General features: G+C 38.0%; 1 protein-coding gene across 3 annotated transcripts in view; it reads right to left on the reverse strand.

Moving 5' to 3' along the window:
- magixa (MAGI family member, X-linked a) overlaps positions 1–13,590 on the reverse strand; it is a 97,836-nt gene that overhangs the window by 58,276 nt on the left and 25,970 nt on the right. For all 3 annotated transcript variants that reach the window (XM_022671070.2, XM_022671071.2, XM_022671072.2), the window contains exons 3-5: positions 13,273–13,389; positions 4,268–4,387; positions 238–411 (exon numbers count right to left, since the gene is read on the reverse strand). In XM_022671070.2, the coding sequence (XP_022526791.2) occupies positions 238–411; positions 4,268–4,387; positions 13,273–13,389 (411 nt within the window). The remainder of the gene's footprint in view (positions 1–237; positions 412–4,267; positions 4,388–13,272; positions 13,390–13,590) is intronic.

The following is a 13,590-nucleotide window of genomic DNA, read 5'->3' on the forward strand; positions in this document are numbered from 1 at the left end:
TAGAAATAGTCAGTTACAAGAATCGAAATACACAAGAGCCCAAGAAAATTATTAAAAAAAAGAAAATATTTTTGTGTGTGTGTGTTATAAAATCTTAACACATCTCAAAAAAGTTTAATAGAATTGAAAAGTGACTTTATTTGGGTGTTGGGTGAGGAACATGTAGTGTAGGTTTGATCTCTTTGCTGATTGCTTAATTTAATAATTATACAGATATGTAATCTTTAAGATCTGTACCTGAGAGACCTGAGTCTTCCTCACTGTTGTCCCCCTCCTCTACAGCTTTCTCCAGGTTACTGAGGGACTTGCTGCGTGTGCGGAAGTTCCTCAGCAGGTTGCGATGCTCTTGGTAAGTGATGGGTGGGCTATCGGGCCCAATGTGGACCGGCCGTGGCGTACCGTAGTAGTTCCCTGTGGACGAGTTGCAGGAATAGGTGTGCATTAGACGTACATTACTATACATTCACAAATCAGTCTCTGTACTCTCTACATATAATGCCCCACCCAAATTTAGTTTTTGCCCCCCCAGAAACAATGCGAGCAATGACTATTTTTTAAATGATCTCTGAAAAAATGTCTGAACCAGTCACGAAAACCCATTTTGCTGTGCAAGGTGAAGATATTTCCGTGCTTATTTTTGATTGGCTCATTAAGTCATATAAAAGTCATTTAAAAATACTTGTATGCATGTATTTTGTGTTTTATTCAGTAAATATACTAGCACCCAAACATCCCTTTCAGACAGATTCCTCTTACAGCGTCCACAGTTAATCCTGTTGGATGTGGTTTGTGCTTCTTGGTGGTATACTGACATTACCCTGTATACCGTGGCTCTTGATACATCACAAAGACTTGCTGTCTTGGTCACAGATGCGCCAGCAAGACGTGCACCAACAATTTGTCCTCTTTTGCACTCTGGTATGTCACCTATAATGTTGTGTGCATTGCAATATTTAGAGCAGAACTGTGATCTTACCCTGCTAATTAAACCTTCACACTCTGCTCTTACTGGTGCAATATTGTGCAATTAATGAAGATTGGCCACCAGGCTGCTCCAATTTAGCCATGAAACCTCCCACACTAAAATGACAGGTGTTTCAGTTTCATTGTCCCACCCCTGTATATCCCACAGTTCTTGTCAAAATAAAATGATAAATAAGACATCATATTAAACTATTAATGATGGCATCAACTTAAAGTGATAAAGATGTTTATGTTTATCATAAAATTATCGTAAAGATTATTTCTCCATGTTCTCCGCAGTCAAATGAGGTAAAACTCTCTCGCAGTAAAACTCTCATCGTTATGCTCTTTCTGTTCGCTCTCTCTGTCCCTGGCCTACTTCAAACCTATTTTTATAAACGTTAATCAGTATGCTTATGAGTCTATTAAATGATACGATGTTCAAGGCAACTCAGATCAGATGGAAAAAAGTAAAAAAGTGCCAGAGATGAGCTGAGCAAAGCTCCACTTACCATATAAACTCCCTGACACTGCAGAGCATGGCGCACAGCACGCTATAGGACCGCATGTTCCTTAAACTGGGGGCTTTAATTACGGCTTATAGGTGGTAAAGCCCACCAGAGGCAAGCTTTTCTGCCTTAAGCGGAGAAAAAACGGGCCTGACTACCAGCTTCTGCTGCCATCCTGTTTCTGAGGGATACTTAACTGCATGGTGGCCTTGTTTACAGCAGTGAAAAGGAGAGAGAGAGAGAGAGAAAGCGAAAGAGCACATGAGAGAGAGAGAGAGAGAGAGAGCATAGAGAACTGAAACAGGGATTACAGAGTAAAGCCTCTTTTCTCCTGTGTGGAGTGATAAAAAAATAGGAGCAGTTTAGCCTTTCACTGTGGACTTCATTGCCAGGGGAACTGGTTTACCACCCTCGCGCTGGACTAGAGACAAAAACGCTGAGTTTTAACAACTTATCCTTAAATACGGATGGACGAGAAAAAAAAAAAAAAACAACAAGCGAAACTGCGACTCCCACGACACACTGTACTGTGTGTATCAGCAGCAGCTGCAGCAGCAGCATGTTTAACCTTTATTTATTTACCGCAGGGGCAGTATGCAGTCAGTGCGCGGGTAGGTAAACACTAATGTCATGCTGCTGCTGCACCCCGGGGTTCAGTGCAAAGATCAAGAGCACAGTCGTTTTAACCATGAAAGGGCAAAAAAACCCTGAAGCGCTCCAATTGTAAATCTCTCCACTTCTGAAATTCTAACTACTATGAAATGGACACATACTAGTACTGTACATACAGTGAGATATGGCCAAAATTTCATTCTTAATTTTTAGTTTAGTGCGATATAATATCATTATCGATATAATAGTAAAAAAGGTATATATATATATTTTTTATAATTTTATTTCAAATTTTTCTCCCAATTTACACGGCCAATTACCCAACCCACTTATTAGGACTCCCCCTATCACTAGTGATGCCCCAACACACCAGGAGGGTGAAGACTAACACATGCTTCCTCCGATACATGTGAAGCCAGCCACCGCTTCTTTTCGAGCTGCTGCTGATGCAGCATTGCCGAGCAGCCTTCGCGCTTGGAGGAAAGCACAGCGGCTCGGCTCCGGTACATCAGCTCACAGACGCCCTGTGTTGCAGACATCACCATAGGAGTGATGTGGGGAGAGAGCGCCATCTACCTGCCCAGAGGGAGCAGGGCCAATTTTGCTCCCTCTAACGCCGGCAGCTTGATGGCAAAGCTGCATGAGCGGGGGTTCGAACCTGCGACCTCCCGCTCATAGTGTAAAAAAGGTATAAAAGCAACCGCCTGTGGTGCACATCATCACGCCTATGGTGTTCTGCCCTTTGTGCTCAGCTTGAATGTGAACTGACAGCAATGCTATGTAATAAACATCAGTCAGTAACTGATGCTGTATAAATACTGTATATCTTTCACATCTCAACATCCATTTTTATAGTTCAATGTTTGATTTATTCACCTAGAATTGGCAAAAAAAAAAAAAAAGAGACATCCATCCACACATACCAGATAGTATTTTAAAGAGATCCTAGACGACTCTATAAATAGAACTTTATTTGTGATGCAAACACTAAAAGAATTTAAATACTGGACCATATTTAGATCAAAAGTTTGCTTAGTAAAGTTTACACAGTAAACAGTTAGTGCTGTTCACCACGGCTAAATTTGTGTAGTTCTTGACTACTCCCTTATCTTCACCCTACAAACTCCTAGTAATTAATCTTTCAATCTGCGCCTTTATTGTAGCCTTTTTATGAATTTATAAAGGTTTATAAAGTACATAAATGCTTCAACGTCGCCGGCCGACTGAACTTTTGATTTCTTCTTTTTTTGTGTGCATTTTTGCTTTGCTTTTTCATTGAATTAACTCGTTTTGACATTCAATTTTGCTCTGATTTTTTGTGTTAGTTTGCTCTAAAATGTAATTAAAATAGTACATCAGTGCTTTCACACGTAATTAATGTAAAATAAATAGTATTTTGTTTGCACACTACTGTATATGCATATTGTTGGCATCATGCAAAAACCTTTTTTTTTTTCAAAAGGACTGCTTTATTGGTGGAAAAAAGAACTTTTAGTGGAAATCAAATGAAAAGGTTTTACTGCAACTGATTTTGTAGAATTTGAATTGGTCTATTCATCATGAATTGTTCCTATCATATAAAAAACAGATTCACATCATAACAAAAAGTGAAAAACAGCAAAAGCATAGCATCAACAATAAACATGCATAAATAAATTTAATCCAGTGAATAAATTATTATGGGTTTATTCGATCTGGTTTGGCTGATTATCATTTATAATGTTAGAGCACAGCACTACTCTGTGTGACGCAACTGACATTTTTGGAGCTGTGGTAGACTAGCATGTTTGTAGCTCTGGCAACCACCCTAGTTTCTCACAGTGCAAACACAACACACAGAGATACACACAGACAGACACACACACACACACACACACACACACACACATACAGATACACACAGACACACACACACAAATAGAATTGCAAATAACACTGAGCATCGCAAAAAAAGACTGCTCTGGGTAAAACGCAAGCATTGTGGACTATTTTGGATTCTACCTTCCAACAACAGCACAAAAATAGCATTTCAGCACACTGTGCGTAAATAAATAGTGCTTAAGCATCAGATGTGCATCTCCCACAGTGAGTTATTTAAATAATGTCTGAACATATGTTCTTGTATAATCTGCCTTTACCGCTTTAATAAAGCTACAGTGGTGAAAACGAATGCTAATCCTGACCTTTGAACTTGCCGCTCTCCAGCAGAGCCCCCGACTCCTCCAGAGAGAAGAATTCCTCGATGGAGACGAAGTTGTAGTCCACCCCCGAGATCTCCCCGTCCCGCGGCTGCCTGGTGGTACCTGGGCACAAACAAACAAAGCATAGTCTGTACAGTCAGAATATCAGTACCATTTATAGGGGCAGTTTTCCAGACTATATATTGCTCAATCCATGTCTAGAAAACTACTCCATAAAGAATTTATTACAATCAATTATAACAACACGTTTCTTAACGTTAGAACAAGGGATGCATAGATATCATATTGTTTCTAACTGAGTACGAGTACAAGTATGTGTCTTCTTGTACTTGCTGATATATTTATGCCAGTACCTACTTAGAGTTAAGCAATCAGGAGCATTATGTAACAGTGCAGTTATTTGTGTAAAGTAGTGCAATGCAACAAGTGTATTTGTCAATTTTGAGTTTTGTGGTGAGAGTAACACTATATAACCATTTTTTTCCCAAACAAGAATTAAGACATAAATGTATGCTTAGGTAAAAAATAGAGGTTAGTTTGTACTTATTACTATTCATGCATCTCCAGGTATAACACTGATAATACTGTTAATATAAACCCTCACCATATTGCATATCTTGTGATGTGTAAATATGTACTGTATATATTGTGCAATGATGATAACTTTACAACTGTACATTATTTTTACATAGGTTTTACACATCCTTACTTTTATTAGAATGGATTATAAGGCGCACTATCAATGAACGTCTACTTCTGATCTATTTTCATACTATAAGGTTTATAGGATTATAAGGAGTATTGAGCAACACTAATAAGGATGCCTACATATAAGGAAGCGCCTACGTAAACAAAACTGTAAACCCTTAAAAAAGCCAAATGAGCGCTGGATGTTAATCTACACAAACTTCTCTCCTGAAAACTGTTTATTTGGGTGGGTAAAGCGCTTCTGTTAATTTACAGTTTCTCCAGCACTAAGGCTCGGGGCAGCAGCATTACCATTAGTTGCTAACCGCAGCACTAGCAGGACTTAAATGCCGCCCGATATTGCTAGACTTAGTAAAGGTAACTCAGTGTGCTATCAGCTAGCGATTTGTCACACGTAGCTTGTTTTAACACAACAACACGCAGACTACAGTCCAATATACTCACCTCCAAATACAGAAAGAGCTAGCACTGCGGTTAGCGGCTAATGCTAATGCTGCTGCACCCAGCCTTAGTGCTGGAGAAACTTTATTGAAAACTCACCCTTATAATGCTGTACTTCAGCAGGTATTAAGTGGCTTTACTGCTCCTTAATAACTTACTGGAATAATTCACATATATAAGGCACACCACAATATAAGGCGGACTGTCATTTTTTGGGAAAATTTAAGGATTTTAAGTGTGCCTTATAGTCCAAAAAATATGGTATGTAGAAACCAAAAACTAGCTCAAATCAGTTTAACTAAAATCATATGCATAAGTTAGCATAGGCAGATAAGTTAACATAGGCTTTTAAAAATGTCTTTACTACCAATTCTAAAGAGCTAATACTCAAGCAGGTATTGATAGGGACCAGATGTATGAGATATATGAGATATTCCTCAATCCATAGTGTCACCTGTGTACCAGGAATACCCCACCCCCAGGCATTACCACCCCTAGTGGACAGCACAGAGACCAGTGGCATCTGGCTGGAAATACATCCATATTCAATGCAGGAGATCCCACTGTCATATACCACATGTCAGTGTATTAGTGGCAAAAGTCATGGGATATGAAATGCCTATGAAATGTACACATACTGTATAATCACACAATATATTTTCCTCTAAGTATGATTTCCATATTAAGTCCTACAAGTAACTAAAAATAGACCCACCACATACAGATGTCACATTTGTTCAGTAACGGTAATTGCAGAACACACCTCACCCAGTGCTGATTATGTCACAAGCGTCAGATGTTCAATCAGACTGTGATTTAATCTGGCAGGGATGAGATTACAAGACTCTGCCACAGGTTTGATTCACAAATGAAAGTTTGTGCGGGCAGACAGGATTTCCGTTAAGCAGATTATCCTACCTGACGTCTAGCTCAGTGGAACCAACACTACTAAAGCACAGCTCTCCACGGCTTCAGCTGACATAATCTTAACAAAGCCCAAATGGAAAGTAAATAACACATCAGAGTAACGCCGGGCTTCATCTGCAGTGCCCTCCAGAGGTACTGCCACCTTTACAGAAGATGAGAAATAAAGGGTTTATTACTTACTCTGAATACAACAGAGCAGTCTAATATTTCAAGGACTGTTATCACTGTAATCGCAATATGACCGTCATGATTTTACCTTAATACAGACAATATATCTAAACAGTTATATGTTAGTTATAAAAGATTGCCAGAGATGTGTAGTAGCTAGTTACATATACAAGGTCATATGTACAAACATATTTTTTAGGATATTTAAATCATTACACATAATTTATACTCAAAGTATAATAATAAGTAAGCACTTAAAATCCTATAATTTTCCTCAAAATCGCCAGTGTGCCTTATAATCCGGTGCGCCTTATGCATGCATTTTATCAGTCAGGTTGTAGGGTGCAGTTAAGCCGCTCCACTAAAGTACAGTGTTATACAGGAGTTTCAGTTTAGTTCTCCAGCACCAAGACTCGAGACTGGAGCAGTATTAGCATTAGCCGCTAACCACACTAAGCGCTGGCTCTTTTGCCAGTCAGAGGTGAGTATTACCAGCCTGTAGCCTGCTGCTAATCCTGGCTAGCACTGCTGGAGAAGCATTAGCATTACTCACTAACCACACTAAGCACTAGCTCTTTCGTCGTTCAGAGGTGAGTATTACCAGCCTGTAGCCTGCTGCTAATCCTGGCTAGCACTGCTGGAGAAGCATTAGCATAACTCACTAACCGTGCTAAGCACTAGCTCTTTCGGACTTTAGTCTGTGTGTTTACAGTGTTAAAAACAAGCTACGTGGGACAAACCGCCAGCTAATATCGCCCTGGCTTACCAGAACTCTCAGGGTTCTTCAGTGTAGTGCTGTCAGGTGGCATTAGCTGCTAACTGTGGCTAGCCTCAGTGGAAATTTGGAAATCTAAGCTTATTGTAAGTAAAGGGAAGTGCTTTCCTCACCCAAATAAATAGGTTTTAGGAGAGAAATTTGTGTAGATTAATGTCCAGCACTCGTTTGACTTACAGTTTTGTTTACTTAGCTTAGCATTACAGGTCTTGCCACCCAGCGGCAAAAATATGGCTAAACCCCTGCTCCTTACTAGGGTCACATCATGCATCTTACAATCCGGTCCGCATTATGTATGAAAATAGACCAGAAAATAGACGTTTACTGATACTGCCCTTTATATTCATGTGCGCCTTATAGTGCAGAAAAAACGTATGTGTTATTTTTACTGTTTTTTTTTTATGTGTAATTTTTACTGATAGATAGATTTGATAGATTTTACATTTTTATTCAGTCTCTGAATAACAATCTCTGTTAAGTTTATTAATCTGATTTGGTTGGTTGGCCAGCTCTTGTCTAGAATAGAGTATGTAATTGTTTAAGTTTGATGGTTCAGATGGTCATCACATATAATCAACCTGACCAAGTTAAACAACCAGTATGACCAAGCTTGACCATGCTGGTGGTCCAGAATGACCAGCATCACCATGACACATGACCCACAGGGTCAAGCTTGGATATACTGGTTGTTTAGCTTGGTCTAATAAGAACAGAACAGTGAATAATTAAGAATAATCCCTAGTTCCTTTTAAATGGAGACAGCATGTGTACACAACACAATGCCTAGTGTAGGATTAACCCAATCAATCGAAGGTGATTTGAGGCAAAACAAAGCAGCTGCTATAGTGTGTGTGTGTGTGTGATGCAATCTGATGCAGTGCAGAAGGAGCCTATACAAGCAGTCAAACTCATAAGGAGCTGGACATTAATTCACAGGGAAATCAGCAGTGATAAATTAACTCGTGTACAGGTTTATGTATGCAGCACTTCATGCTAAACTGCATGGAATGAATCCCTGAACACAGCAGTAGTGGGTTTGCTGCTGTGTTCATTAGTATGCAGTACTGGTATCTTACAGCAGGTGATGCTGGGTAATAAAGTGGACGGTAATAAAAACTTGCTGGTTATATGAAGCACAGAGGCACATGAGCACACCGGGGTGGGTGGGGTTTGCTGAGGGTTGCCAGAGATTGGCTGAACTTTTGTCTCAGTGAGGATTTAAAGGGTTTCATGCTTACAGGCTTCAGAAGCGTAAAGATGTTCTTTGATGTCAGGTCTGTGTTAATAATGTGTTTCACACATGAAGACTTATGACTGTGTGTGGGACAGATTGAGAGAGCTTAATGCGGGGGGGGTTGGGGTTATAATCCCTTTATAGCCCCCCATGTGTCAAATACAAGGTAAAATCACGTCCAGCCTGCAAAATTATGTTGATATTCTATTAATATTAATCCACTGCACTACAATCCCCAGCATGCACTGCAGTATAAATAAGCGCTCTCACACCCCTCCACGAAGCCAATTTACCGATTTTGTGGCTGGATTCAGTCAGTTTTTAAACCCCTCTAGCGAGTAATTTCCATAAAAGTGAGTAACAAAAGTCTAGTGGCAGCTTTACAGTAAAGAAAAGATATCAGATATCTACTTCAAGCAAAAAAAAGGAAAAAAAAAAAACATTTAAAATTTAGCAGTAGTTAATACAGCCTATTGTTCCAATACAGCCCACACATACACTTCAAATAATTTTGTATAATTTACTAAGCATTAATGTCATATTGCTTTTAGAGTTTTTGGCTTATGCTAAAAAATAAACAATGGACAATAAACAATGCTTCTATTTATGTAACATTTTTTTATTTAAATTAAAAATTAAATAAAAGCACAGAGTACATTGTTGATTTTTTATATGGCCTGTGGGAGTGTGAGGACAAGTGGTCAGGAGGTTACCGGAGAGAGGTGAGGCAGAGACGCAAAAACAGCCTGGAACCAGGTAAGAATCCCTTTTGAAGTGTTTATTGTGACAAATTAAGCATCCGAACCCAAAAACAAAAATGAAAACAAAACAAAATTTACAATATATATACAAACTATTTACACGCTACACTGGTAGGAGTTAACGGTGGATTGGCAGCTACCACCACAAATGCTAATACTCAGCTCAATAAACTCCCGTCGGCATACCAGCCACGCTCAACCAGCCCCCCAATAGTGTACCCGCCTGCCTTTAAATACCTTTAGCCCATCCCCGGCTAAACCAACAAGTAATTAACTTGAGGGCAGGTGGGTAAGACAACTATACATGATTGTATATGTACAATATTAACATATTTACAAACAGAATGACATGCATGTAAACATTTGGACGTCCAGGTAAGTATTGATGATAATTTTACAATGTTAATGTATTATTTTCTCTGTTCTCTTTTTCACAGGTACCCCCAGGCTCCCCTGCCCCAGGACACCCCTTGGTCTCTACCCAGACCTTAAGGACCCGGGTGGCTTGTGCGCCGCCATTTCCACAGGATCCAGGTAAGTACTGTGTCTGTGTAAAAATGTCTTTGCAGATAAAATGATTCTGGAGTTGGTGGTGATGTATTGAGGGCCCTGACATCATCACATGGCCCTTAATGTGATTAAGTTTAACACAACCCTGCTCTAGCCCATGCCATGCTTGCTCGGGACAGTCCTATTCTACTGGCAATATTTCGCTACAGGGACAAGATAAGATGTGCATGTGTGTGCATTGGCAAATCTTAATATTAACTTAAAGTTGTAGATTTGATATTTTATTTATCGAAATATTAAATTAAATATTAAATAATTTTATGTTTTGCTAAATCCTTTATCGACTTTTTAAAACACAGTACTGATATTTAATTATTGTATGTCTTCAGATCTCAGAAACCCATTCTGTTTGCGCAAGAAATATACTTTAATGTTGCTTAGATTTTATGCATATTTTCACTGTCCAAAGAAAAATATGTATTTCCAAAATTGTAACGTCAACTTTCCAGGAGAAGCATAACTCCTTCTTATATTTTAATGGAGGTCAACTCAAACTTTAATTCCAAGTCATTTTGGAGCATTTCTATTGGTCGATTTATCATAACATGTGGGCACAAAAAAAAAAAAACAGCTGCTGAGTTCAAATATTGTAGTAAAAATCAGTGGAAATCGGCAAACATTATGGACAGCAACGATATGATGGGATTTTTTTACAGTATGACATTTTTACCAATATTTGATGTAAAAAAAAAAAACGCAAATATATTACCAAGTATTGATATACATTTAAAAATATAATCTAATTGTAACAGGGCATATTGTGAAATGTATTATATGAAAAGGTTCTTGCCAGGAGAAGCAGTGTCCACCAACATTTGGATACAGAGTTAATATATTGTGTTTTTTTTTTTTTTTCAAAAAGACAGAGAGAGAGTAAAGTTGTATAACAAAAGTAAGTGTAAATAGGTTTGTCTGAGGGTGTGTGTCTATTAGAATCGCCAATATTGATCACTTTAGTAATCAAGTAATCTACCCAGAGCCAATTTAGTGCATGAGCCCACCAGGAATTCAGCTCCACTGCCCTTAATCAATCAGATTCTCTAGTTTTTCTTTTCCCATCCCCCCCAAAACCAGCCTTTCATACAGTGCAGTGTGACAGCTGAACTGCTGATTGATCAAAATTGACCAAAATATATGAACTAATGCTGACAGAAAGCTGTAGTTAACTTGACAGTTATAGATGTGCTTGTTATATAGGACTTATGCAATATTTCAGCAGATGTTAGAGCAGATGTTGGTAAAAAGTATCACAAGTATCTGATGTTTATACACAGCAATTTTACTATATTGTTGTGATATTGTTACTGTAATGCATTGCATTGCTTTGAAAATATATAATTAAAAATGTATGAAAAACATACTGTAACTATCACCATCAACTGGATCTAATGCAGTGTTTCTGAACAAAAGAAATGTTGTATTCATAGTTTTTAATAGTACATATAGTACAGCTTTTCATATATATTCATATATATATATATATATATATATATATATAGCTCTGGACAAAATTAAGAGATCACTTCAGTTTCTGAATCAGTTTCTCTGATTTTGCTATTTATAGGTTTATGTTTAAGTAAAATCAACATTATTGGTTTATTCTATAAACTTACAGACAAAATTTCTCCCAAATTCCAAATAAAAATATTGTCATTCAGAGCATTTATTCGCAGAAAATGAGAAATGGCTGAAATAACGAAAAAGATGCAGAGCTTTCAGAACTTTTAAAAAAAGTTCATATTCATAAAGTTTTAGAAATAATTAATATTTGGTGGAATAACCCTGTTTTCTATTCACAGTTTTCAAGCATCTTGGCATGTTCTCCTCCACCAGTCTTACACACTGCTTTTAGATAACTTTATGCCACTCCTGGTGCAAAAAATCAAGTAGTTCAGCTTGGTTTGATTATACATATGTATTATCCTATATATTTATCCTGTGGTCTAGCACTGGTGTGGTAATTTGTCCTCTAAAAACTGGATCTGTTTGCTAGGCTGCCAAAAAAGTGGTAAGTTGCAACTTCTCCACAGCAACACTGTGAGAAGTGAGAACACTTCACACCAGTTCTGGCATCATTATACCAGCTTACAGTCTGTTTTAGGGAAGATTTACATCACTGCTACTGGGTTTATAAAGCGCTGAATGAATGAACTGAATGGATTAGCATCTTCATACATTATGGACTGACTGACTGTTCCAGATCCCATAATGCAGATTTGCTTCAAATACAGGAAACAGGAAAAGCAGCGGTAAGAGAACCTTTTTTTTTTTTTTTAATAATGTAGTGAGATTATACAGCAGTGTATTATTTTATTGAGCAACCCTGTTAAAAAACAGTTTAAGATTGGACTTAGCTGGTAGTTGGTATTAGATGGTCAAAAATGGTCTTTGACGATCAATGTGGATGAAAAGCTGCTTATCCACAGCTATTTATCTTGGTCAGGTTGATTAGGCTGTTTGTAGACCAGCTAAAGACATATTTATTTCACAAACTCACTAAAAATGTATGTTAATTACATGTATTTTATATTTCTATTACTATTTATGTATTTTAGCTTCTATCTTGTACTTTATATGGCTTTAGGAGCTGCTGTTAGCAATCTTCATAGAGCTGAGGCCATGTTTGCGGAGAGCAAAAATTCAGTTTTTCACATCCGCAGAGAGTTCTTTGCCATGAGGTGCCATGTTGAATATCCAGTGGCCAGTAAGAGAAAATTGTACTTAAATCACCAAATTTAAAAGCTGCTCTTCATTCACACCTGAGATCTTGTGACACTAACGAGTCACATGACACTGGGGAGGGAAAATGACTAATTAGGCACAATTTTCCCATTTTCATTTAGGGATGTACTGATTCGTGTTGCCAGTGGTTTAGATATTATTGGCTTTGTGTGGAGTTATTTTGAGGGCGAAGCAAATTTACACTGTTAAACAAGCTGAAAGGTGCTATAATGCATTATATGGCATACATAATACCTCATAACATTTGTCATAAGCAAGTGTAATGTGTTATATGTAATACCAGCAACCCACTGTACATAACATGTTGAAATACAAGTATGTAAAGGTATATAATGAGAGGTTCTATAATTTCTTCTTTTTATGGAATATCTGTTCATAAGAACATTGTAAATATAAGACATTATGAAATCTGTGCTTATTAAAGAGACATACGTTATAATGTGCCAGGTATATAGGTATAAGTACTTATGAGTTATTATACAACAATATCATATATTACAGTTGCATTATTAATGCATTATGTATACAGGAAATGTAGCCACATGGTTTCTTTTAATGAATTCTGACAGTTTTATTGTGTTTCTGTGTGTTTTCCAGGGTTTGTATGTACGTGTGTGTGTGTGTGTGTGTGTGTGTGTGTGTGTGTGTGTGTGTTACTCACAGGGCACTGCGCGCAGGTACAGGTTCTCGCGGATGACCTGCTGGAGTTGGCTGTCCATGGATCCAGGTGTGAAGCACTTGCTCAGATATAACCTCAGGTCCTTACAGAGAGTGGAGCCTGAAAGAGTTAAAGAGTAACTGCTGTAATCACACTGAATTACACTGAACCTGAAACACTTTCACACTCTCACACTCTCACCTGAAAACGACTGCAGAGATAATGTTTAACTAATGTGTTAAAAAAAACACACACACTCACAACGGCCTTCATTTGCATCTCTGCAAAGGTCAACGGAATTCACTAGTGTTATTCACGCTT

This window comes from Astyanax mexicanus, chromosome 12, assembly GCF_023375975.1.
Source record: "Astyanax mexicanus isolate ESR-SI-001 chromosome 12, AstMex3_surface, whole genome shotgun sequence".
NCBI classification, from domain to species: domain Eukaryota; kingdom Metazoa; phylum Chordata; class Actinopteri; order Characiformes; family Acestrorhamphidae; genus Astyanax; species Astyanax mexicanus.